Here is a 25,178-nt window from a genome sequence, read left to right on the forward strand (position 1 = left end):
TACTGTTTTCAGTCAGCCTTCTACAAAACTGGTGCCTTCCAGATATTTTGGTCTATACATCTCATTATCCTGCACCATAGGCCATGCTGACTGGGGCTATTGGGAGTTAGAGAGTAAAACATCTGCAGGGTACCAAGTTGAAGAAGTCTAGGATGTGCTGGGAAACAACAGTTCCTCAACAATGGAAGTGCCTTCTGAAATAACACCTACTTTTATTGAGAGTTCATAAATTGTGTATGTGGAGGGGCCATTAAGTTTTGTGTATTGGCCTCCCTCCCTCTACCACTGATCTCCAGCAGGAAGATCTGAAGTGGGATGGTTTGTGCTTTTAGCTGGATGTAGTTACAATCCTCACCATGATTGGGAACTCTGATTGCACTGCGTTCCTGATTCCAGGGAAGAAAGTAGCTATAGCCAGCAAAATGCATTTGCAACTCCCCTTCAGATCAGGAAGGCCAAGGATAGAGGGGCTGTTAAACCCCCCCCCCCACTGAATATGGCTATCATCTTTTGGGATTGCTGAGGCATATGCTATCCTCCAGGGTAGCCACAGCACAGCTGCCTTGTATGTTTATTTAACATTCTGGCTTAGAAAAGAAGGGATGGAAAATATACTTTATTACACAGAACAAAATGATTTGAACCAATCAGGCTATTTGCAATACACTCATGCCCACAGGCATATACAATAGTATGTCCTGGATTTACTTTGAAGAGCTACAAGAGCCAGCCCTCTCAACAGCAATAAAATCCACATTTGAGAGAAGAGTCTTTAATGCTGAATCACAAGGACACTAAACAAGTGTAATGCTGTCCTGTTGCCTGGCTCATGGGACAGTTGGATTTAAGAGGTTTAATTCTGTGAAGGAATTTCATTGTTTTTATGGCTTGTCACAGTCTCAGTTTTACATTAATCGTGTCCTCCCTAAAAGAGGGCACGTGTTGCGGTGAGACCTGGAGACTGACCTCCTGGTTGTGGCTGGGCATATTGGACAGCCACAACACCCGATTGGTAGGTGTCTCATTGCTGGGTTTAATCTGGCCAATTGGGTGCAGTCTAAATGGATCGAGGGACCTATATACACCTATGCATGTGACCCAGAGCTTCCTCTTTTGGCTTGTGCATCGGAACACACACACACCTCTCCCTACTTTTAGGGCATTTTGCAACTGACTTTGCTATGCCGTTGTGTGTTGTCTGTCGTTGGGACAGGAGCACGGCAGGAATTTTCCCCACATGGCTGATTGGCTGTTGCCATTTGGGTTTCGCCTGCCACCTAGCAAATCATCACAACTTAGAATCATAGAGTTGGAAGAGACCACAAGGGCCATCGAGTCCAACCCCCTGCCAAGCAGGAAACACCATCAGAGCACTCCTGACATATGGTTGTCAAGCCTCTGCTTAAAGACCTCCAAAGAAGGAGACTCCACCACACTCCTTGGCAGCAAATTCCACTGTCAAACAGCTCTTACTGTCAGGAAGTTCTTCCTAATGTTTAGGTGGAATCTTCTTTCTTGTAGTTTGGAACCATTGCTCCGTGTCCGCTTCTCTGGAGCAGCAGAAAACAACCTTTCGCCCTCCTCTATGTGACATCCTTTTATATATTTGAACATGGCTATCATATCACCCCTTAACCTCTTCTTCTCCAGGCTAAACATGCCCAGCTCCCTTAGCCGTTCCTCATAAGGCATCGTTTCCAGGCCTTTGACCATTTTGGTTGCCCTCCTCTGGACACGTTCCAGTTTGTCAGTGTCCTTCTTGAACTGTGGTGCCCAGAACTGGACACAGTACTCCAGGTGAGGTCTGACCAGAGCAGAATACAGTGGCACTATTACTTCCCTTGATCTAGATGCTATACTCCTATTGATGCAGCCCAGAACTGCATTAGCTTTTTTAGCTGCCGCGTCACACTGTTGGCTCATGTCAAGTTTGTGGTCAACCAAGACTCCTAGATCTTTTTCACATGTACTGCTCTCAAGCCAGGTGTCACCCATCTTGTATTTGTGCCTCTCATTTTTTTTTGCCCAAGTGCAATACTTTACATTTCTCCCTGTTAAAATTCATCTTGTTTGTTTTGGCCCAGTTCTCTAATCTGTCAAGGTTGTTTTGAAGTGTGATCCTGTCCTAACCTAACTTGTAAGGTTATGGATAGGCACTGGTTCATGTGATAGAGATGGGAGAACGGTCTCATCATCCCTATGTGAAGGGTATTCCGTTAAAGGAATCCAGGGACTCAACTTGGTTGGTCAACCCCTGAGAGGGGCTTGTGCCCGTGCCTGAGTCCAGGGGAGCATCTGGGGAGTGAACAGAGTCTGTTCCCGAGCTACATGGGGTTAAGGACATTACATAACATCTAGCTTGTTATATCTTGCTTAACTAGGGACCCTAAGAGGTAGGAAAAATCTAACCATTCTTTTTGTTGCAGTAGAGCTTGACATTTAACTCTGGGCTCTTCTTTTTGCAAAGTTCAACTCCAGTTCAAAATACTGGAAAGCTAATCAATTTAGTTATACATCAGTGAACACAGTTTAGTGAGTTCTGACTTGATATGTATTACGACCTCCATTTTAACATTCCACGCTTACTGTCTTACCTATCAGATGTGCTCAAACCAAAATTTCACCCTTTAAAATGTGTTAATGTGATGTGTAATTGAACCATAAGTGATGTATGAATTGAACTGAATCTGAACACCCAGCCTCCAGTCATGTGAATCTACATTGGATTAATTACTATTCCTGCTCTTTCCCAAGACAGTATCCTTTAGATATCTAGATTACCAAGAATGGTAAGTAACAGGACTCGCTTGCATGCTAACGCATCAGTTAGGACGGATGAATTTCCAGTACAATGGACACAATCTTTTCTTTTTTTCCAAATGTAATTATCTCTTTCTCTATATGTTTCTCAGTTTCTAAGCTGGCTTTTTAATTGTAGCGGGTTCCTCTCCTCTGTCCATATACAGTATCCATGGATATTAATTTATTCTGCTTTTATACTGTTTAATATATTGTTTTATCAGTCAATTTCAGTAATCTGGGCCTAGCATAAGACTTTTCCCTTACTCAGGAGCCATGGAATGTAATAACAGCAATCAAGGTAGTTCATTCTGACAAATGCGTGTCAGAAAAAGACTGCTGTGACTTTGAAATATTGAAACTGACTGATAACATAATGTGCAAAGCCGAATAAATGCATACAAATGGAAGTTTTAGCTGTGTCGCCAAAGTATGAACAGAGGCCTGCACTGAAATCGCTGTGTGTGAGTGCTTACAGTGTCAAATTACTAAATGCACTCGCTAAAGTGTTTTTATGAATAAAGCAGCATGCATAGATTCCCCTTCCCCTCACTTCCATCCCATGTCTCTCCCTCTGTCTCTCTCTCCCCCCCCCCCACAACTCCCTGGAATTCAGAATGAATATAGCTTCAAGCAAAAAGACGGAAGAACTGAGAAGTGCTCAGTTTTAATAAAACACAAAAGTCAATGACAACGAGGCCGAGACACCAGTTTCCACTGGGGGATAGAACTAGATGAGTGAAGCTGGGTTTAAATCAGAGATGAAACAAAATCCGGCAACAGTCTGAGAGCTGAAATTTCCATCTTGATGAAGATTTCCATTGGAACATTCAAAATCTGAGACTCTCCCCGGCATAAACACCTTTCAGTTTAAGGTAAGGTTCAAGAGGGTTTAACAAATCCCTTGGTCTGTTTCGAAGCATTGATTTTGCTCATATTCTTATGTCAGCATTATTTTGATCTCTATGATCCCCAGATGATAGAATTCTAATGCATAGTAATTCAGACAGATAAGGGGATTGATAGGCTGTAGTAACCAAAAGCATATACTTTTAGATTCCTGCACCGCAGCTGCCACTCCCTGTTATCTGCCCCCTTTCTCTTCTTCGCAGCAAACAGGGCATCAGGTGTCCCTGAGTGTACACAACAATGGGCTAAATGGACCAGTGGTTTGAGTATGTACAAGGTAGTTTCCTAAGCTACGGTAGGCAGGCATTGATACCAAGACCAGTGACAGAACAAGCAAGAGAAGCTACAACTGCCTTGTATCCCTCTGTATCAGTATTTTGAAAATATCTGCAAGTATATCCCAGATTGCAACCTGGAAAGGTAAAATAGAAGAGATCAAGGCTACCCCACAGGGCTCAGAGATCAATGTCCCTTAGCCTGCATCTCTACTCTGAGATGAAGAAGGATCATTCAGTCCAAGGTCTACCAGCTTAAGCTTCTGTTTGCCTCTTCTTTTACCCTTTGAGGTCTTTGCAGTAGTACAAATCACCAAAATGCATATGCTTCACAGCTCAGCTGGGCTCTCCCCTTCCTGCCACCCTCAAATACACAACATACTTTATTTCCATCCACTTGGAACATCATTCCTTTGATTCACTGACAACACCATGTACCTTTGGGGGCAAAATCCAACCTTTAACATGGTGAAGCTTGTATAGCCTTAGGCAGACGAAGCAGCTAACTAGTTAAATTAGCAAGAAACTCACTTTTTCTTTCTTTCAGGGTAATGCACATTGGCAGTTTTAACACATACATAAGAGGTCAGTTCCCTGCAGTACTTCAGCTCTAACCAGTGGGGGGCTAATCTACCTAACCTGCTTTCTTTCCCTTTAATACATCTCTTTAAAAAATGTGTAACTAAGTTTAGTACGGAGTGCCTAAAAATCTGACTAATAGGCTCGGCAGTAGCATACAATTCGTATAACTATTTATCTGGCCTGGAAGCTAAATGCAGCCCTCCAGGCCTTCAGAACTGTTCCCAATCCATGGCCTTTCTCCTCAAGCAACACCCCTTCCCCAGTATGGCCCACCCCTTCCCTCAGTGCTTTTTGCCTGGCTGTGGCTAGATTGTGGCTTGTTCTATGAAAGAATCACACCTATTGTTTTGCCTACTTTTGCCCCACCCACTTGTAATGTGGCCCCTGGAAAATTACCTTTGTGGTAATTTTAGCCCTCTGGCTAAAAAGGCTCTCCCTACACCTACAGATTTTGCAGCTACTGGAAATGTTGCCACATGAGAAGTGCTTTAGTGTGAAGCAGCTCCTGCATGGTTTGTCTTTAACCAAAGTCACAAACAGGGGTGTAGGAAGGGGGGTGCGGGGTGTGTGGTCTGCCCCGGTGTCATCCTTGGGATGTGTGTGCCAAAATGGCTGTGTGCAGATTGCCCTGGTGCCTTGGTGTGTGGATCGCCCCACCCCCATGGGCAGATCGCCCCACCCCCGCTGCTCCAGGTGCTGAAGCAACTAGCTACGCCTCTGGTCACAAACCCTCACTTTTCTGATCCAAAACACCCACCCACCCCACTCTCACACAAAAACAAAGATCACCACAGCCAATCACAAACATCCACACCCTAGGCCAACCCCAACCTCTCTCACCACCAAAGAAACACAAATGAACAGCAGAGAACCTACACAAGCAACGCTGACACCAAACCCCACATACATTAAGCAAAATAGAAACATTGCCACCCGACCTAAACCCCCACCCATCTTCCCCCCCTCCACCCCTTTTCTTCCTAATGTATCAACAAATGAAACTGATTTGTAAAAATGTCACATGGAAAAAATACGAGAGACATTACACATCTGTAAAACAAGAAAATCTTTAACAACAACAACAACAAACCCTCACTTTTAAAAGAATGCAAAGCTTCCTTGCACCAGGTCGGGCTATCTCTCAATCAAGCCCACTGTTGTCTATTCTGACTGGCAGGCACTTTCCAAGATACCCATTACCTGAACCTTTAAACTGGAGGTGAATGGGACTGAACCTGGGGCAGTAGTGCCCGGTGTGATGGGGCAGAACTGCAAAGCCATCCTTCCGAGAGTGGTGCCACTGCAGCACTGGGACATGGCAGGATGGTGATGGGATCAGGGATGCGAGTGCACATCACTGGAAGCACTGGATGGGTTCCACCAGTACACCTATGTGCAGCCTCTACTTTCCTGCTCCCTGCTGCACCCTGAACCATACATGTAAGTTGCAGAGACACCAGTGTCAGGAGAGTGACTCCGCAGATCTGGCGCACCAGCCTGCTATGGGCCTCGGGCCTCCTGCATGCAATACATGTGCTCCACCACCGAACTATGGCCCCATCCCCTTTGGCATAAGTAGGTGGGAGTTTTGAATTCTTTGGTAGAAACTGTCCAATTGCAATTCAGCTCTAAACCATTATTTCTGCACGTGCTGCTTGAGCTACAAACCATGGCAGACGGTGAAGTGGAGTTGTGACTCACCTGTCACTGGCATCCTACAGTTACATTCTGCATGAATTCAGGATACCCTGATGTGTCTCAGTGTGATGTTTCCTTTGTTATACAGGCTGGCTGTTAACTTCTTCGAAAAAAAGCTTCCACGGGGTAATTTATATGTTAAATCAAGAAGATGCTCACACGTTTCCACTGCATTTCATACCACTTTTTTTGTTATAAGTCTCTGTTGAATTTTTAATAAGAAAAGGAGAGGGGAACCCAGGAAGGGTTGCCATCTGCACAGAACTAATGTAGCTCAACAAAATATTCTTTTGTCTCCTGACCATTTATGATTGTATTTATTTAAAATATTCAAAAAGCCTCGCCTCACTCCTAGTGGATAAGCAGCTTAAAATATGCAGGCTTAAAGCAACATTTCAATGAATTAACATGGGGGTAGGAAACCTGTGGCCTCCTAGAAGTTGCTGGATTCCCAACTCGCATCAGCCGCAGCCAGCTTGTCCAATAGTCAGTGGTGATGGGGGTTGCAGTCCAGGCACATTTGGAGGACCGCAAGCTGTAGATGTGGAGTTATTGCACTCAAAGCTACAAATGTGTTCAAGCAGTACACACACACACACACACACACACACACACACACACACACTTATTTAAATTGCCTGCTCTAAGCCGAAAGCATAGCACTTCACTCAGAGGAACCATTACACTGAGTGTGCCACACCAGCCATACAAACAAACACAGTAGAAAATCTTGTAGCAGTGGACACCGTAAGTTCTGTGAAGACATTAAGGAACTGGAACACCAAGGTGTGACTACTAAGCAAGCTGTCTGGTATGCAAGGAAAAGAATGAGGGTGGATTTTAACAATATCTGTTTAGTTATTTTGGAACTGGTGTTCTGTCTCTATTGTTCTTTACCCACAATATTGTACATATTTATAGAAAAGCTCTCTTTTTACCCAAGCTTTTTATGATGAATGCTTCATTGTATTTCTTTTTTTTACCCCTTCACACATTGCCCTTGATGTTATATATCCATATGGTGTTGCTGCAGTTGGAATTAGTGGTTTGCATTTTAATGTATTCTGTATTTTATGTACTGAATTTAATTGCATACCGCTTAGATACATCAGTCTGAAGTCGTATATAAATAGCAGCAGCAGCAGCATCACCTTAGGGCCCTTGTGGACGGAAAGGTGATTAATAAATACAATGATGATACAGATCTTATTAAGGAAACAGGAGTGAATACAGAAGACCAGCATCAGGGTTTGGCATCACTGGCTACCTGTCAAGGTCCACTCCATTGCAGAAGGCTCACTGCCAACCACTGGAGTCTTTTTGCTGCTCTTCTTTGCTATATCTCTGTTGCATTCAGGGCTGGCCCATCCATGAAGTGTGGTGAAGCAGCCGCCACAGGTGGTGGTATCCCCTTAGATGGAAAGTCCCGTGGGTCTCCACCTGCCCTGCCACCTTGCTGAAATATTGCAAAATCTCACAAGATTTCAGTGAGATCTCATTGTAAATTGGTGCCACTTCTCTGCTGCTGGCAGAGGCAACATGGTGGGCAGTGTAGTGGAGGCTGGGCACAGCGGTGGTACTGGTGGTGTAGGTGGACTGTGGAGCAGAGCCGGGTGGCACTTCCCCTTTTGCCTCAAGCAGTGAAATGGGACGTACCACCCCGGGTTGAGTTCACCTGTCCTCTTTCATACCATAGAATCATAGAACTGGTGAGTTGGAAGGGACCCTAAGGATCATCTGATCCAGCTCCCTGCAATGCAAGAATCCTGCCCACAGCCATCCCTGGGTGGGCTTGAACCACCAACCTTCTGGTTAACAGCAAGAAGCACTAACCCATTGTGCCACTGGGTGAGTATGTAGAAGCAGCAGTGTCCAGTAGTTTTGCTCTCTTCCCATGGGTAGTGGGTGCAAACTGCACCCAGAGAAAAAGGACAGGTGATGGTGGCCAGTAGGCAGTGGAATACTCAGGGAGGGCCCATCATTGAGAAGATATTGTCCAAGGGCCTCTCATAACATGGAAGTGGCACTGGGTCAGTACCAATTGGCAGGTTACCATGCTGTGCATTTAACCACTTGGCCAACCATCACCTTGTGCTGCCCTGCCAAGTGGCAGGGCAGCACAATCCACAATCCTGCATGTAATCAGAAATCCAGGGAAGCAAATGGCTTATTGGTAAGCTTCTCCTTACTGCCTGACGGGACAATTCAGACCATTTATTCATCAAGGGGTTACACGACTGCCATATTAAGTTACCATTTTAGTATATGATTGTCTGTATTCTAGAACGGAGGGAAGGTTTTCTTGCCTCCGAGAGAAGCACTTTTCTGAGGAAAATACGTTAGCAGCAGGCTAATCTTACATTCTCAGCAGGTCAGCTACCATAACACAAACCTGATCTAAATTGTACAAAGCATTTGTTTGACTAGCACTGTGTTCAGAATCACATACGGAGAGTAACAAAGCTGAAAGAAGAACTACTTTCTTCCCTTATAACAGGAACCTACCCTATATATCTTTCAGATGTCAGGAGGAGGACCCTGAATCTAATAGGAGAGAATAGCCACCGATCAGGAACCAATGCATATACAGTGGTGGTGGTCTGTTCTTGCACCCTCCCAATCACTCATTCAGTCAACTATATCCTTGCCAGGAACTGCCATGACTGGAACTGGGGGCCTCCAACTCCCTAGGCAGCAAAGAGTTCTGAAGCACAAAAGAAGATTCACTGTGGACTAAACCAAAGGCTCATCTTGCCTAGTGTCCTGTTCTCACACTGGCCAACCAGATGTCTATGGGTAGCCTGGAAGCAGGACCTGAGAGCAACTGCAGCACTGTTTCTGGTATTCAAAGGCACACTACCTCCAAAGCTGGAAGTACTGCACAGCCATCATGATCAGTAGCTGTTTACTGCTTATCCTCCACAAATTTGTCTCACTCCCTGTTAAGCTCATCCAAGTTGGTGGCCATCACTTCATCCCATGGAAGCAGATTCCATAGTTTAATGATGTGCTGTTTGACTAAGTACAGTGGTACCTTGGGTTACATACACTTCAGGTTACATATGCTTCAGGTTGCATACGCTTCAGGTTACAGACTCCGCTAACCCAGAAATATTACCTCGGGTTAAGAACTTTGCTTCAGGATGAGAACTGAAATCGTGCTCCGGCGGCACGGCAGTAGCTGGAGGGCCCATTAGCTAAAGTGGTGCTTCAGGTTAAGAACAGTTTCAGGTTAAGAACGGACCTCCGAAACGGATTAAGTTCTTAACCTGAGGTACCACTGTACTTCCTTTTGTCTATCCTGAATTTTCCAACATTTGACTTCATTGTTCTAGTAAAATGAGAGGGACAAAGATCTTCTCTTTCTCTCCTTTCTTCACACCATGCATGACCTTATATAACTCCATCATTGTTCCAACTCCTCATTTTCCTGAACTAAAAAGCCCTAAATGTTGTAACCTTTCCTCATAATGGAGCTGTTCCAGTGCCTTGATAATTTTGGTTGCCCTTTTCTGAAACTTTTCCGGCTATATAAGATCCATTCTAAGGTAAGGTGAACAAAACTGTACACAGTATTCCAACTGTGATCACACCATAGATTTCTATAATGGCTTTATTAGAGTGGCAGTTTTATTTTCAATCTCTTTCCTAATCATCCCAAATACTCTTTTATACCCCCCCATGTTTCTGGTGACATTTACTTCCAAATAACCATTCGCCAGCAGCCACACATGCCTAGTATTGGGTGCATGGCATCTGGCGCAGGGTAACCTGGAATCATAGAGGAAACACTTCAAAGCCAGCCCTACAATGGTAGGGCGAAGAGCTTCTCTTAGGTGGCAGATGCTAGGGTTGTGCAATGATAGCACTCCTATCATTCCTCTCTTCTGGAGCTATGCATTTTTGTGCCCCTACACTAACCTGCATCCCCCAGATGTAGTGAAGGGCACCATGCTATCACCACTGGAAAGAGTTGTGGCTTAGGGGTAGAACATCTGCCTTGCAAGCAGAAGGTCCCAGGTTCAATCCCTGGCATTTCCAGGCACATTCCCAGCCCAAAACCTTGGAGTGCTGCTGTTGTGTAAACTGTACTAAGTAAGCTGGGCCAATGGTTTGACTATTCATAAGGCTCTTATCACTGTTTAAGAAAGAGTCAATTACCAGTCTGGTTAGCTTTTGCATGTGGAATTGGGGGTGAGGAAAAGGAGACCCTTCACCTCAGTAGGAAAAAAAAAATAGTAATTGTGCTGCCCTTGGCTAGCTCACTAGTGTAGCAAATACTCTGACTGCTAAAAAACACACCCCCAGGCTCAATCCCTGAAATCTCCAGGAAAGGCTGGGAAAGGCTGCTATCTGAAACCTTGTATACTTGCTGCCACTCAGTGGCAATACTGAGCTCGATCAACTAATGGCCTGACTCAGCTTCTTGTGTCTTTTTAGCCATGCTAGATCTTTGCCATTCGTCTCAATTCCTTTTTCTATAAAACAACAGCAACAAGCGGCAGCTGGCTGCCCTTGCAACCATGTCTCCATTGAAATGCCACGTCAAGCTGCAAACAGGTATGCATTTTGTCATCCATAGTATTTGCCTTGGCTTGCCTGAGTAATCTATTGCTAATTGCTATTGGCTTGGCAAGCACTCACTCTGTACATGTGACAGTCTGTGGAAGCTGATTTCTGGCTGGGCTGGGGAGGCGCAGTGGGGCATTGCATGGTGAAGAGATGCCTTTCCATCTAGGCAGGAGATGGGACTTGACATCCTTGTGTTCCCTTTCAACCCTCTGGCATAGCTAAGCTGCTGTTAGCAGTCTATCGATTTGACCTGTCTGTAGTTCTGGGAATACCATCTAATTTCTGGCATTTCTTCCCCAAGTTTACTGGAAGTGACAAAGACTAAATTTCTCGTTCTGTAGCACTTATTTCCCCCAATGTTTTGTATCTGCAAGAAGCAACCGGAGAACTCTGCAGAGATTACCTCTGCTTGTCTTCTCTTTTGTTCAGTTGTTTATGATTTGCTGTGCATAAGTGCTAGACTTCCGAGGGCCACAAATTTCTATTAACAAGTTATCACAAAGCCCCAGCAAATTGGAGAGCTTACTCTCACCCTCTCTTTCTTGTCTTTGGTCACAACAGTTAAGGATGAAGAGTCCAATTACACCATCACACTTATTCCCTTGGAAAGGTCAGATAGCGTTTCAGTCCCTCCAATATCACTGCAAATGGACTATGCTGGCTGTATTATTATTATTTTTTAAAAAAAGAAGATTCGTCCTTAAACAGCCACATTTTCTGTAGTACCAAGGAAAGAAAGGCAACCACTTCAGAAATAGCTTCCCCCTCCCCGTTATTCGAAGCTTTTGTGTTTCAGTGATTCACAGTAATTCTTGAGCAGTTCTTGTGATTCATATACAAAGAGAATAAAAAACTGGAGAGGGTAGTAACAAGGAAAACACAAAAGAACACTCTCAGTATCCAGTATCAATTTGTCTACCATGGAGTGTTGCCATACTGGGATCTATGGGTTTATTTCAGGTGGAAAGTTAAATAAAATGTTGATATGACGCATTTCAGAGAAGCATGATAAATTTAGCATCTGAAGCGCCTGAAAATTTAGCGTTCTTGTTGGACAATACTTGTGCCGGGGGTGGGGGAAATGTTGTTGGGCTGCAACTCTCAACAGCTCTGACCATTGGCCATGCTGGCTGAGGCTGATGGGCGTTGGAGTTAGGAGGGCCACAGATTCCCTGCCTGGTTTATACAGAAGGCAGTATACAGTGCTCAGACGTAAGTCCCACTGAGCTTAGCAAGATTAACTCAGAAGGATAGGAGCAAGATGATGTATAGGGCTGCAGCTTTCTGGAGTGAGCTGGTGTAGTTTACTGCAAAGATACTGATAGCAGAATCCCATACATCCCATACATGTTAACTAATGCACTGTGTTCAGTGAGGCTTATCCTCTGCTCAGTGTGTGTACAGACTGCAGCCTGAGCTATGAATCAAAAAGTCCCTAGTTTGAATCTTGCCTGTGCTGAACCATGTCCTCAAAATCTTTAATCCCCTTAGGAAAAACGCTTCTGTTTCTTTTTTTGTTCCTCTTTCCAGGCAATTCTAAAATTACTTGATGATGATGGTGAACAACAGCAACACCCAGATGTGGACATCATGGGGTCAAAGAAACCTTGCAGATTGCAAACTACCGAGGGATGATTTGTACAATAAAATAAAAGATTCTCTCAAACATCCCTTGTTAGGCTTTATACTAAGGTAAAGGCAAAGGTAAAGGGACCCCTGACCATTAGGTCCAGTCGTGGCCGACTCTGGGGTTGCGGTGCTCATCTCGCGTTATTGGCTGAGGGAGCCAGCGTACAGCTTCTGGGTCATGTGGCCAGCATGACTAAGCTGCTTCTGGCGAACCAGAGCAGCGCACAGAAACACCGTTTACCTTCCCGCTGGAGCGGTACCTATTGATCTACTTGCACTTTGACGTGCTTTCAAACTGCTAGGTTGGCAGGAGCAGGGACAGAGCAATGGGAGCTCACCCCGTCGTGGGGATTCGAACTGCCGACCTTCTGATCAGCAAGTCCTAGGCTCTGTGGTTTAACCCACAGCGCCATCCACGTCCCATTTATACTAAGGTAAGTGCAACAAAAATCCTGTACCCCATTTATTTGAATTCCCTTGAAATTATCTCTCCCCTTTGATAGTTTTTAACTGCATCTTTCATTTTCTCATTAATTGCCAGACAATGGTGGAAAGAATGCAGATTCCCCCCCCCCCCCCCGGCACAACGCTAATCTTGCCTCTGCCATGAACTCAACAGGTAGCTCTGGGCAAGCCCCCCCCTCTGCCAGCTTATTCAATAATACTGGATAAATAGTAATGTTTTTAAGTTCCTCCTGAAATATAATAATGGGGGAGACAGATGCACCTTACCAGGGAGGGCACTCCACAAACACGGAACCACCACCTCATTCAAGACTAAAGGGTGGGGAAAGGTAGTCAATCAATGGTTGGGGTGAATGAATAAATGGCTACTAATGTGTCCTTAAAAGATAGACAGGGAAAAACAAACAATGAAAGACAGCCTTTAGGAGGCCTTTATATAGGAGAAGCTGTAACCCTGTCTTAGGCAACAGCGATAGTAGCCCTGTTAGAGCATGGTGCTGATAATGCTAAGGTTGCAGGTTCGATCCCTGTATGGGACAGCTGCATATTCCTGCATTGCAGGCAGCTAGACTAGATGATGCTCAGGTCCCTTCCAACTCTACAATTCTATGATTCTATGTGAGCCTTGTTGATTAATTTCTGGTTGAGCTGAAGGTAAAAGGATCTCAAAATGGTAGGAAAAAACATTAAATTGTGTGCTTTCACTTGCTTGTTTTACGATAAAATTGAAGGTAATCTGAAGAATGTCTCATTCTCCCCCCCCCCCATTTATATCCCAAACTAAAGTAACTTGGACATCAGACACTTCTGAGAACTGGAAGCTCCCAATTATGTTTGCAGTTACAAGGCCAGTAACCTCTGAAATCTATGAAATTTATCTTATTTCTCTTCTCTGTCTTTAAGACCATCTGTGGTGTAGATCAGAAAGCAGAACAGAAGATCCTTGGCCTGTTAATAGAGAGTGGAAGGAAGTGAATGAGATCAGAATTCTTTTCCGTCACCTTATCCTTGACCTCACAGTAGATGGGACATGAACAGAAATGAACAATCGCTACAGCTCTATAGGAAATATAGGCCTTTGCATGATGTAGCCCTGATTAAACCTGCCATTTTTTTTTTTTTTTGATACTTCACACAGTGCACTGCTGATTTTAAGGCTTAGGACTGAACAGTGACCTTAATATTCATCGCATGCTGATCCCCACTGAACTGTGGGACATTTGCTTAGAACTCGCCCATACAATTCAACTTATTTTATACCACTATAATTATTTGAAAGAAAATGGATTCTAATGTATTCTAAGCAATATGACTTGCCAGGGACCTGGGTTGAGGGAACAGAATGGAAGAGAAACTGTAACGTATTAAGCTGAAGTTGTGCATGTCAGAGGCTACCTCAATTCCGACCCTTCAAAACCCGACAGCAGTTTGCCCACCTATTCTGCTTCTAGCTCTCCCTCAAGGTCTTTGTGGGGCATGGTGGTTATGAAGAGTTCTCAACTGCTGCTGCTTTTTTGTGTTGGCAAATAATATATAAACTTTTAGGCCAGTGATGGTAAACCCATGGTCTGTAGGATGGACACGGTCTACAAAGCTGTGTCTGATGACACACTACCCTCTTTTGGGTTTTGGCACCTCATTTTTTCTTTTGAAAAACACCATTTCTGCCTCTGGTAGGACATCATAGTTAGATGGTCTGGAATGCACCTCTATGTTTTCTCTCTCTTCTAAGTCCTTCTAACAGTGGTGCCACTCCAGAAGGCGATATGGAGCTTGCCAATAATAAGAAGCAGGGGTGTCCACCGACACAAGATTGTTTAGATTTCACTTTGGTGTTTTAGAAAAAGAACAGGAGTAGGTTCGAAGTGTATTTGAAGGAGTCCAATTCAGTTCACAGTCCAGGTCCAAATCTTAAGTGGAAAAATGAACCACATTCATTATGGGGAGCAAGTGGGGCTGGAATGGCTATAACAATATTTCTTCTTGACAGAATTGTATGAAAATAGCAAGTATATTAGCTGCTCCTGCATGGATAACAACTGTCAAATTACAGACAAATTTGGCTCAGGGATTTTTGTGCTAGGATCCTGTAGATTTGAGGGCCTCCCAATTCCTTTAATTTCTGCCTCAGGGCAGAATTATATGAAATCTGCAGGCCCCATCACAACATTGGGTTTGGGTGGAGGCCTTCCACATTACAACACTGAGGTTGAAGGAAAGTTTCCTTCCACTGAGTTTTAACAATAAGCAAAACCAAAGCATTTCTTCTCCCAAGAGAATAGTGGAGTGAGAGGCTCTCCATCACAAGGGTGTAATGGGGAGCAAAGATTCTGGAAGCCCCTGCTTTGCTACATTTGTGTGTGTATTTTGCAAATACTGTCTAAAGCGGGGGTGGCTAACCTGTTTAGACACAAGGACTGTCCATGATAGTGATTTGCATAGCCAAAGTAGGCACAGACAATCCACACTTGCATGCAAATACATATTCACCACACACATATATACAGGTAGGCAGACATGCATAACAGAAGGGGACAGGTAGGCACACGCAGAGCAATAAAAAGGGTCCCAGAGTTTTCAATGACCATAATAGCACAGAGTAGGAGTTTCTCCTCCTGCCCAGCACTTAGCCACCTATCCTCCCACAAGTGTTTTTGTATCTACCTATCTATTTATATGTGTGTGCAGTTTGTGTGGTGAGTGTGTGTGCACACGGAATTGTTTGCTGGCCATATTCACTTGGTGATGCACATCAGTGCCATGCAGCCCATGACATGGGTAACCAGTACTTTAATATGGTTTTTGGGCCACTCCATTGGGACTCCCTGAAGCCATTTTGTCTGAATTTGCTCAATGTCTCAGCCTGGGGAAGAGCTCTATGGACAAAGGATTGTTCCTCAGAGTGAGGCATCATAGGGTATTGTTTCACTGCAATGGCAGGGAAAACTCAAGGATAAGGGAGGAGGCAGAGGCTATCATAGCACTGAGAGGCATTTACTGGGCTGCTTCAAACAGCTAGATGCTTTTTGCTGGCACTGCCTGACGTAATGTGAAACAATGATAACTTTTGGGCACTCAGAATGTGCTTCTGTGTAATTGACTAAACTGTGCAGAAAGGCAGAAGACGCAAAGAAATCCTTTTGGGAAAGAGTTAATGGCAAATGCCTGCTCAGTGAATTATTCTGATCTCTTTAAGAGGCTCCCAATGAGTCACAAAGTCTTCCTGGCATTTCCCTTCTCCCCAATCAAACATTTAATTTTCTCTATCAGTTAGACTAATTTGTGTTTCTTAAATGGAAGTGCCAACGGTTTGTCAAAATGCACCTGAAAAGTTATCCAGTTAAAGTTCTTCCCCTGTATGATTTGTTTTATTAATTATTATCCCCAGTTTCACATCTCTTTCCATTATTCTTATGCAATTTAACCAAGGCCTAATGATGCTTAAGTAATCTCAAAACCAAAAACACTGCGACACCTCAGAGGAAAAGAGATACCACCAGCTCTTTATCCTGGACTGAAGTCATGAGAGCAAACTCACTCTCCATAAAGTGTGGTAAGAAAGTAAATGATACTGGTTAAAATGATTTAAAACCTATAACCAAAGTTGTAAATTGTTCCCATTGTGTTGTCAATACATATTATTGTGCTTGTTTCGTAACCCCCAAAATGGTGATACACACTTGAAAAATCATAAACATTTATTTGCAGACTGTTTTCCAAGTAGCCAAATGAATCTTTAACACAAAGTGGTGTGGCTAGGACAATCAAGGCCACCATAGTTTGGGACAAGAGTGGCCAAAGCTTCTAAAGCTCAGACCAAGGTAAAGGTAAAGGGACCCCTGACCATTAGGTCCAGTCGTGGCCGACTCTGGGGTTGCAGTGCTCATCTCGCTTTTTTGGCCAAGGGAGCCGGTGTACAGCTTCCAGGTCATGTGGCCAGCATGATTAAGCTGCTTCTGGCAAACCAGAGCAGTGCATGGAAACGCTGTTTACCTTCCCGCTGGAGCGGTACCTATTTATCTACTTGCACTTTGACGTGCTTTCAAACTGCTAGGTTGGCAGGAGCAGGGACCAAACAACGGGAGCTCACCCCATCGCGGGGATTCGAACCGCCGACCTTCTGATTGGCAAGTCTTAGGCTCTGTGGTTTAACCCACAGCAACACCCACGTCCAAGAGATACATGCAAAAAACATAACATACTAACAATTTCTATCCTTACCAGGCTGGCCTGTGTTTCTCAAAATCTGGTTTCACCTCCTGTTTTTCCATAGCCCCTAGTAAGGCAGCTGGTCCTTCCCTCCAACCACTCAACCTACAATGCTGGCCTTCTCAGTCAGACAGTAGCAGCTGCTGCCTTTGCAGGTCATTTAGTCAAACCCCTTGCTCAATACAGGAACTCCAAAAACGGCAATTCCCATTGGGTGACTGAAGACCTAATGCAAGGGGAAGATTATAATCTTGCTAGGTTATTGGTTCCATTGTCCATTGGTTCCATTGCTGAAATACTCTCACGATATTTTCTTCCAGACCTGCTGCCTTTTCTATCTTCCTTTCTTCAGCCATTCTATCTCATAAGCCCCTTTCGCTTCCCACCCTAACTTCCAGGGCTCTCTTTTCACTAAGCTTTACAATGTGTTACCTACCATAGGTCCAGGATGAAAAGCAGTAGGCAATGACAGAGCCAATGGCAGGCACAGCCAACTATTTTTAGCTTTGCCCCCATCCTATTCCTTCCTGAGATATACAAAGGCAACAGTGAAACTGAATTGGAAGAAGCTGGTAGGCAGTACCATCCAGAAGGCGGCAGCTAGACTGGTGACTGGGGGCGGCCGCAAAGACCATATAACACCTACACCTAAAAGACCTACATTGGCTCACAGTACGTTTCCGAGCACAATTCAAAGTTTTGGTGTTGACCTTTAAAGCCCTAAACGGCCTCGGCCCAGTATACCTGAAGGAGCGTCTCCACCCCCATCGTCCTGCCTAGACACTAAGGTCCAGCGCCGAGGGCCTTCTGGCGGTTCCCTCACTGCGAGAAGCAAAGCTACAGGGAACCAGGCCTTCTCGGTAGTGGCGCCCGCCCTGTGGAACGCCCTCCCATCAGATGTCAAAGAGACAAACAACTACCTGACATTGAGAAGACATCTGAAGGCAGCCCTGTTCAGGGAAGTTTTTAATGTGTGACATTTTAATGTATTTTTAATCTTTGTTGGAAGCCACCCAGGGTGGCTGAAGAAACCCAGTCAGATGGGTGGGGTACAAATAATAAATTATTATTATTATTATTATTATTATTATTATTATTTGGAAGGAAGGCAGACTGAAGTTGATGGAGCAGTGTTCTATTTGCCCTAATGGACCAGTGTGCAGTGCATAGGCCCTACCTCACGTCAACAGTATACACTCAATTATTCCTAAGGCACTGAAAGGTGTTCTTCTAGCCCAGGTTTTCTCTTTTATTTGTCCCTTCTTCAACTCTTTGTCCCTTTTTCCTTTGCACCTAAATCCATTGTATGTTCTATCCACTTCCCTCAGCTACCTCAGCCCTGAGATTAAGAGTCTCATGCTCTACCAACTGACCTCAGAACCTTCCTTAGCCAACTGGATCTCGCTATACTTTGACCTCCATTACCTCCCTCATGTTAGTTTCTGTTTCTCACTGAGCAGCTGCTTGCAGTCACAGGACTGTTTACATTCCACAGAGTTCAGATACTGTTGGATTCTCACGGGAAAGGGAGACGGGATGTGACGTTACTGGTTTCCTTTGTTCCTTTCGTTTTCTTTGTTCAGTTGCTCTCTGCTTCTCACAGAGAGGAGATGTGTTTTTCTTTGCTCTCTGCATAGCTTAGTAATAAAGTATAGCAATGTAGCACCATACCTGCCTCATCCTTCCGTTGTGGACTTTGTTGTTTTAATGCTCTGCTGGGCTCAAAGGAAGATGAGCCTTATCAGCTTGGACGACCGGAGCTGAAATTCTAATTCTCAGACATCTACACTTCAGCTTTTGGGCTGGAAAAACAAAGCTGTTCTTTGCATGGTGTAAGTTAGTTAACATCCCTTTGTCGCTCCAGTGTATGCTGCAGTCCCATGTCATTGCCACCTACAGGTTTTAACACTGCGAAGCTGACTACCTATATGAAATCCTAATATGGCATAAACACTGCCTTTCTTCTCCATCTCCCTATCTTGGTGGAGGGGGAGAGGGAGAGAGAACGCATGAAACGCCATCAGATTTCAAATGGGTTCCCTATCACATTAAGAATTTTGAAATATTCATGTGAGCGTTTGTTAATTCCACCCAGCACAAATTTATCTCCGTTGGTACTTAGAATGCAGCAACTCAACTTTCCCATCAGAAAGACGAAGGATGATTTGAAAAACCCACATGAGAGCAGTCATGGAAAACTGTGCCAAGGGAGCTTTGAAAAACCTCTCTCATAAGAACACTTGCCATTGATGCATCTGCTTGCTAAAAACTGCTCTCTAGTTTCTCATCAGCAACGTTCCTATTGGCCCTCTCTGCATCCATGGCCCTTCTCCCCTTATGACTCAGTCTTCAGTACTGATCATCTAATTATTTTCTCGTTAATTCAAAAATCTCTCTTCCTCAGTCTCTTTCACCTCTAGAGATCTTGCAAACATCTGTTCATCCAGATATGAGGCATTCCACTAGGGTAACCTAACTGGGTGGAAATCCAAAATATCCAGATTAAAAGCTGCTTCCTACATTATATTTCATACTTAACCAGTTCCCAAGTAAACAAAAGGCACACAAACATACCGTCCTTTTTTCTGAATAGTTCACCCAAGTAAAAAGCACAACTCTTGCCTACTAGAACAAAGCAAAGAACATGAGCCATGAACATAAAAGGAATGAGCCTCTTCCTGTGTGTATTTTGCCCACCAAAAAAAGAGTACAGTTTTGCACACGTGGGTGCCATTTATCAGTGACCCTGTGCAGAAACATTTTTTAATTGGGAATCTAGGCATCTGCCCAACATCTGTGCATCCAGGTGTGGAACTTGTCACTGGAAGTCAGTTCCTTCTGGGTGCAAACTGGAAACCTCCAGATTACTTTCCAGACTACACTACACAGGAAGGGGGCCTTTAAACATGCCCCCCATAATGTCATCCTGAAGGTTGCTCAGATGGAAAAGTGACCCCCAATCTCTGTTGTAGGAACCATCATATGTAAATATCATTATGTGATTCAAGGTTAGGCTGGGTGATCTCCAAATTGGTGATTTTTGACTCTAAGATTTCAGGAATGGGTTTTCCTTCAGTATGACTGGGATTTCTGCCCAAGGCATACCTGGTTAGAGCCCTGGCATGTGTTAATCATCCTGGCAAAATTACACAAGTGTTTCATAGTAATGGAGTCCTTGTACTAGTTAGAACTTCTTAGAAGGTCACACATGAAGCCCCTGAAGAGGGTCACTTTGCTTGGAACTACCTGCTCCCATCACATTTACTTTCTTTGTAGCAGAACAACATTAGAACTGTGATTGGTAAGGAGGACTGGCTGTTTCATATGCAAGAGTCTTGGGACAGGACAGCCTGGGAATATTAGTAACAGGTGAGAAGTCGTAAAATTATGTCAGATCATGAACATGTTTGCAAATAGAGCAGGGAACAAATTGGGAAATGGAAGAAAGTACATACATCAATGAAGACAGGGTGAGAAGGCTTTCTCACATGTTTGTGTGAACTAGCCTGAATTCCAAAAGGAAAAAACTCTGGATGGGGCTGTAACAGATGCACTTAATAAAAATGGCATAGCTACAGAGCAAGATATGCCTTTTGCTGGCTTTTAATGAATTTTGTAGAAATTAATGTTAACAAAACCAAATAAAGTACAGCCTAATTTAAACTGAATGGGCCCGGAGACATCCACACCATTCAGCACAGGAGATAGGCAGGCATGGTCTATGTGACTTATAGTGACTTACTGTACAGCCTTAATGCCAAGACAAATGATTGCTTAGTATGGGGTGTACTGATGCCTGAAGTGAGGAAGACATTACAAAAATGTTAATCTGGCTTTGCAGAAGATATGCTAAGGCACACGTCTAAGGGCAGGGTATAAACAGACATGAATTCAGATAATAAAGAATTCTGGATAATCAAAGCCTGGACAATGGTGATTCTATGTTGAATTTATCTCTTTTGTTGTACTCAGAAGGAAGATTGTACCAATCTGTTAGGGCAGTCAGTAATCTACCGTCTTTGAAAATACATTCAACCCCTTAGATCTTTCTGTATGCACAAAGTCTGCAGTTGTCTGAATTTTCTATTTTCCATTCATTACCCAATGCTCATCTTTATGAACGGCTCAGTTCAGAAACAATGACAAACCATGGCTTGCATAATATTATTGTTTATTGTAACCCAAACCATGATTTGAGTTTCCAAAATGTATAATCATGGCATGGAACTGCTTCTATACTTCCACTACCACATCACAGTTTCTGATTCTGGTTTGCAAGCCAATCTTAAACTGCACTTTGTCAATTCAGACATCCCACCAAACCATGTTTTGTCAGGATGTGTGAACTGAGCCACTGTGGATTAAATGAAAACTTTAAAAACTTCACAGTCAAAATAACCATTGTTCAGAAAGACTCATGAGCAAGCACACAAGCATTTCTGCAAGGCGTAATTTAAATCAAACCCTATGAATGATGCTTACAGCTGAAGTGCTGATTATTTCTTGCCTAGCTGTCTGACAGAGCTGCACAAAGCTCTGACGAATGCACACAGAAGAGTGAATACAAATAGAGGCAGTAGCCAGAATGAGGCATATTCATTTTGACATAATGAGGCACAACCATTATGAAGGCAGTGCAAAAGAAAACTCAGCAAAGCAAATATATAATTCTGCTGGATGTTGTAAACCCAAAACCCAACAAGACAAGGACAAGAGAAAGCAGGGCTATAATAGCAGAACTCTTCAGTCAGAACTTTACTCAAGCTTACTTCAGTGGTTGGGATAGCCCATTTATTCCTCCACACTGCGCTTACATTTAGCAACAGTTTTGTGTGGATATGGAAAAAGCCATATTAAAATATAAAGGTATTTCCAAACATGACGGGGGAAAATAGGACCAGTGATTCTGTCAGAACATAGTATTTGTAGCTCCACAAATTTGAATGAGATTCACTTGGACAATGTGAAGTTAGGGGGCCTCTCAGAGCCTTTGAAATGCACCTGGAAGTTCTTCAGAGAATGCATACCTTAAGAAGAAGCAGAAGGTCTAAAAAATATAACCTAATACCAAAGCACAGGCATGGCAATTCTGAACCCTGACCACAGGCACCACCTGATACCTTCATGCACCTGCCAGGGTCCACTGGTGCTGATGCCTGCTTTGGCATTCTTGCCTGCCCACTTCCTCTGATGGCAGCTGGGTTTGGGAAGCTGCCTGCCATGAGAAATTTGCCACTGAGCTCTAGAGAAGCCAATGGAGTATTGTGCCAAGCCATTGTGGGAAGTTAACAGAATGGTCAGCTTTCCAGGATGAGCTGCCACCTGGTTGCCCATGTTCAAAGAGCCACAGATGGGGGTAGGGCAAACCCACCAAAAGGGGGTGCAGCAAGTAACACCTTGCCAGGAGGGACGGAGGCTCAAACCTGGCACCTCCTTGACCATAGAGTGAACATGATCAGATTTCTATGAAAACAATGCATTGTGTATTTCAGATGGAGTATTACTTTATCCACATTTTTTTTGCCTGCTATTACAATGAGATTATAAGACACCTCCAGTAGTAGACAACATCTAAGTATATACGACAGCTACAAATCTATTCTGTAGCTTAGTGCTAAGCTGTGAAAATGGACAAGAGCAGAACTGCATTCAAAAATCTGGCTTGCTAAATTTATAAATGCAAGAAGTTAATGAAGATGGTGAGTGTCTTCTTTCTGAAGAGACCCATAAAACTAGACGTGACCAACAGTGAGTTCAGTATTGCATTTATGCCCCTTGGGTCTATGCTTTCTCCAATGGGTTCCCAAAGTGAAATACAACCTCTCTACGGAAGGAAGTCCTGTTGCCAATATTCATGTGCATCTTCAATTGCAGATGTATGCCCTACACTGACTGTTGCTGTAGAGATCATCAGAAGACTCCCTGCTGCCGCCACCCCCCAAAAAAACACCCCTTTACTTTCTCCAGGGAAGTTATATCTGGAATTTGAAGTGAGTCTTGTGTGGCCCACTCTCCACCATTTACTTAATTTGTTGGTCCCTCCACATTATTCCAAAGTGGATGTTATTTAGCTGAGCTACTTCTTCTGTTTTCTTCAAACACCCAGGTAGGTTATTACTTTTTAAAAAACAAACAAACTGGTAGGACAGAATATGATCCACATCATCTCTAAAGCATTTGCTGTATTAGAAAGCATACTGGATGACATCAACTACTAAGTCTGGACCAGAATGACTTAAAACAAATTATTTCATTCTAGAAAAAAGGAAAAGGAACCCTGTCTCTGAATATGACTATATGCAGCTGTCATGATCTGCTTCCCAGATGTGTAATATCAGCCAGCTTCAGGGTTCTTGACCTCTGCAATGCAGCCCCAGTTCTAATGTAATCGCACTGCTTCTGTCTCCCCTCCCCTCACTTTTTACAGAAACTCCTGAAATAAAGCCACACATGACAACACACAATTCCATGCCTAGCCTCATGTCTTTTCTCCCAGTAAAAAGAAGAAGATGGGCGTATCACAGGTTCCACCCACACACAAAATTTACCTTTGTGAGAATACATCTCTGTAAGGGCTCCCATGTTGAAGGGCAATTCCATAGCCTCGGTCTGCAATAGTGTTTCCAATAGTGTAGAAGGAACAATCTGGATCATTCAGAGCAACATATTCCAAAACTGCTGCATCCCACACAAAGGCATAGTTTCCATATTTGACCTGGTTGGGGGAGAAGAAAAAGGAAAGCAAATGCTGAAATTTCACTTCTAGTGCTCCAAGAAGAGGTAAAAATTATACCCTCTGAAAGCTGATCATGCTGAGTGAGGGTAGATATTCTCCACCACCATTTTCAGTGTAAAAAAAGATGAATAGATACCCTTGTCAGAAGCTCCCTGCAATACAGAAGCATATTTATTTATTTGCCTAATTTACACCCCACCTTTTTTCCATGATGGAACTCAAGATTATGCATGTAGGGATTCCACAGAAGAGGTCTCCCATCCAGGCACTGACCAGATCTAAATCTGCTTCAGCAAGGTAGCTGCACTTTGTGCCTTCAAACCATGGATTGGGGCAATATTAAGAAACACTACTATTGTCATAGGTCCTTGGATTTAGCTTCCAGTACTTATTTATTATTAAATACATATATTTAGCCAGTCCATCATCAAATGATTCCAAGGTGGGTGATAACATGGTAAAAAACAACAATTTTCAGCTCCCAATTGCAATGGCAGCTTACATCCCATAAATGAAGAGGCAAACAAGTAGGTTTTTTGCCCCAAAAATATCAGCAATAGACATATGTGAAGGGAGAGGGAATTCCACAACCAGGACACCACTGAGAAGGCTTCACCACCCAATGTATTTTCCCAGTGGTGGGACAATGAGAAGGGACTCAACCTCTGATTTAAGGATCTGGGAAAGCTAGTGTTTCTTTAAATACTTGGGCCCCAAGTCATTTAGCATACCACTCAGCTGTCCTGCTTTGAGCAGGATATTCCAGATTTACAGAAGCCATCTCGGCTTCTGGTTGGATCCTGGGATGTCCTGTTTTGGCTCCTGCAAGAGCATGGTCCCCAAAGATGCCTGTGCTGGGCGGGGGGGGGGGGGGACTATGGTCCTGCAAGAGCCCTGAAAGGCATGCATCCCGATTTTCCTCTGCGGCATGTCGGAGGGTATGATTTATTATGCCTTCTGTTTAGGGCCTCCAATTGTGGGTTTCACTGACAAGCCTGGGAAAGCATGCATCACAATGATACCCAAGCACAAGATTTATCACACTCTAGACATGATGGGAGAATCTGCCTGATACCAAGTAAGACCATTAGTCCATCTAGTTCTGTATTGGCTGTACTGACTGCCAGTGGATCCCCAGGGTTTCAGATAGGAGCATTTCCCCAGCTCTGCCGGGGGATGCTGAGGATTGAACCAGAGACCTTCTGCATGCAGAACAGATGCTCTGAGCTATGCAGGGGTAGAGGCCAACCTCACACAGAACTTCCAATTTTGGTAGGAGCTCTGTGTCCTTAGTTCTGCCCTTA

General features: G+C 43.9%; 1 protein-coding gene and 1 long non-coding RNA gene across 8 annotated transcripts in view; one reads left to right on the forward strand and one right to left on the reverse strand.

The window, feature by feature from the left end:
- Positions 1 to 25,178, forward strand: part of LOC309350485 — a 737,064-nt gene that overhangs the window by 103,279 nt on the left and 608,607 nt on the right. The gene's annotated exons all lie outside the window — the stretch shown is intronic.
- Positions 1 to 25,178, reverse strand: part of GRID2 (glutamate ionotropic receptor delta type subunit 2) — an 833,811-nt gene that overhangs the window by 73,890 nt on the left and 734,743 nt on the right. For all 7 annotated transcript variants that reach the window (XR_014160291.1, XR_014160292.1, XR_014160293.1 and 4 more), the window contains exon 14: positions 23,687 to 23,853. Coding sequence is in view for 4 of the 7 variants with exons in the window: in XM_081876717.1 (XP_081732843.1) it covers positions 23,687 to 23,853 (167 nt within the window). In the remaining 3 variants the exon portion in view is untranslated. The remainder of the gene's footprint in view (positions 1 to 23,686; positions 23,854 to 25,178) is intronic.

This window comes from Podarcis erhardii (genome assembly GCF_964252035.2).
Source record: "Podarcis erhardii genome assembly, chromosome: 9".
Classification (NCBI taxonomy): domain Eukaryota; kingdom Metazoa; phylum Chordata; class Lepidosauria; order Squamata; family Lacertidae; genus Podarcis; species Podarcis erhardii.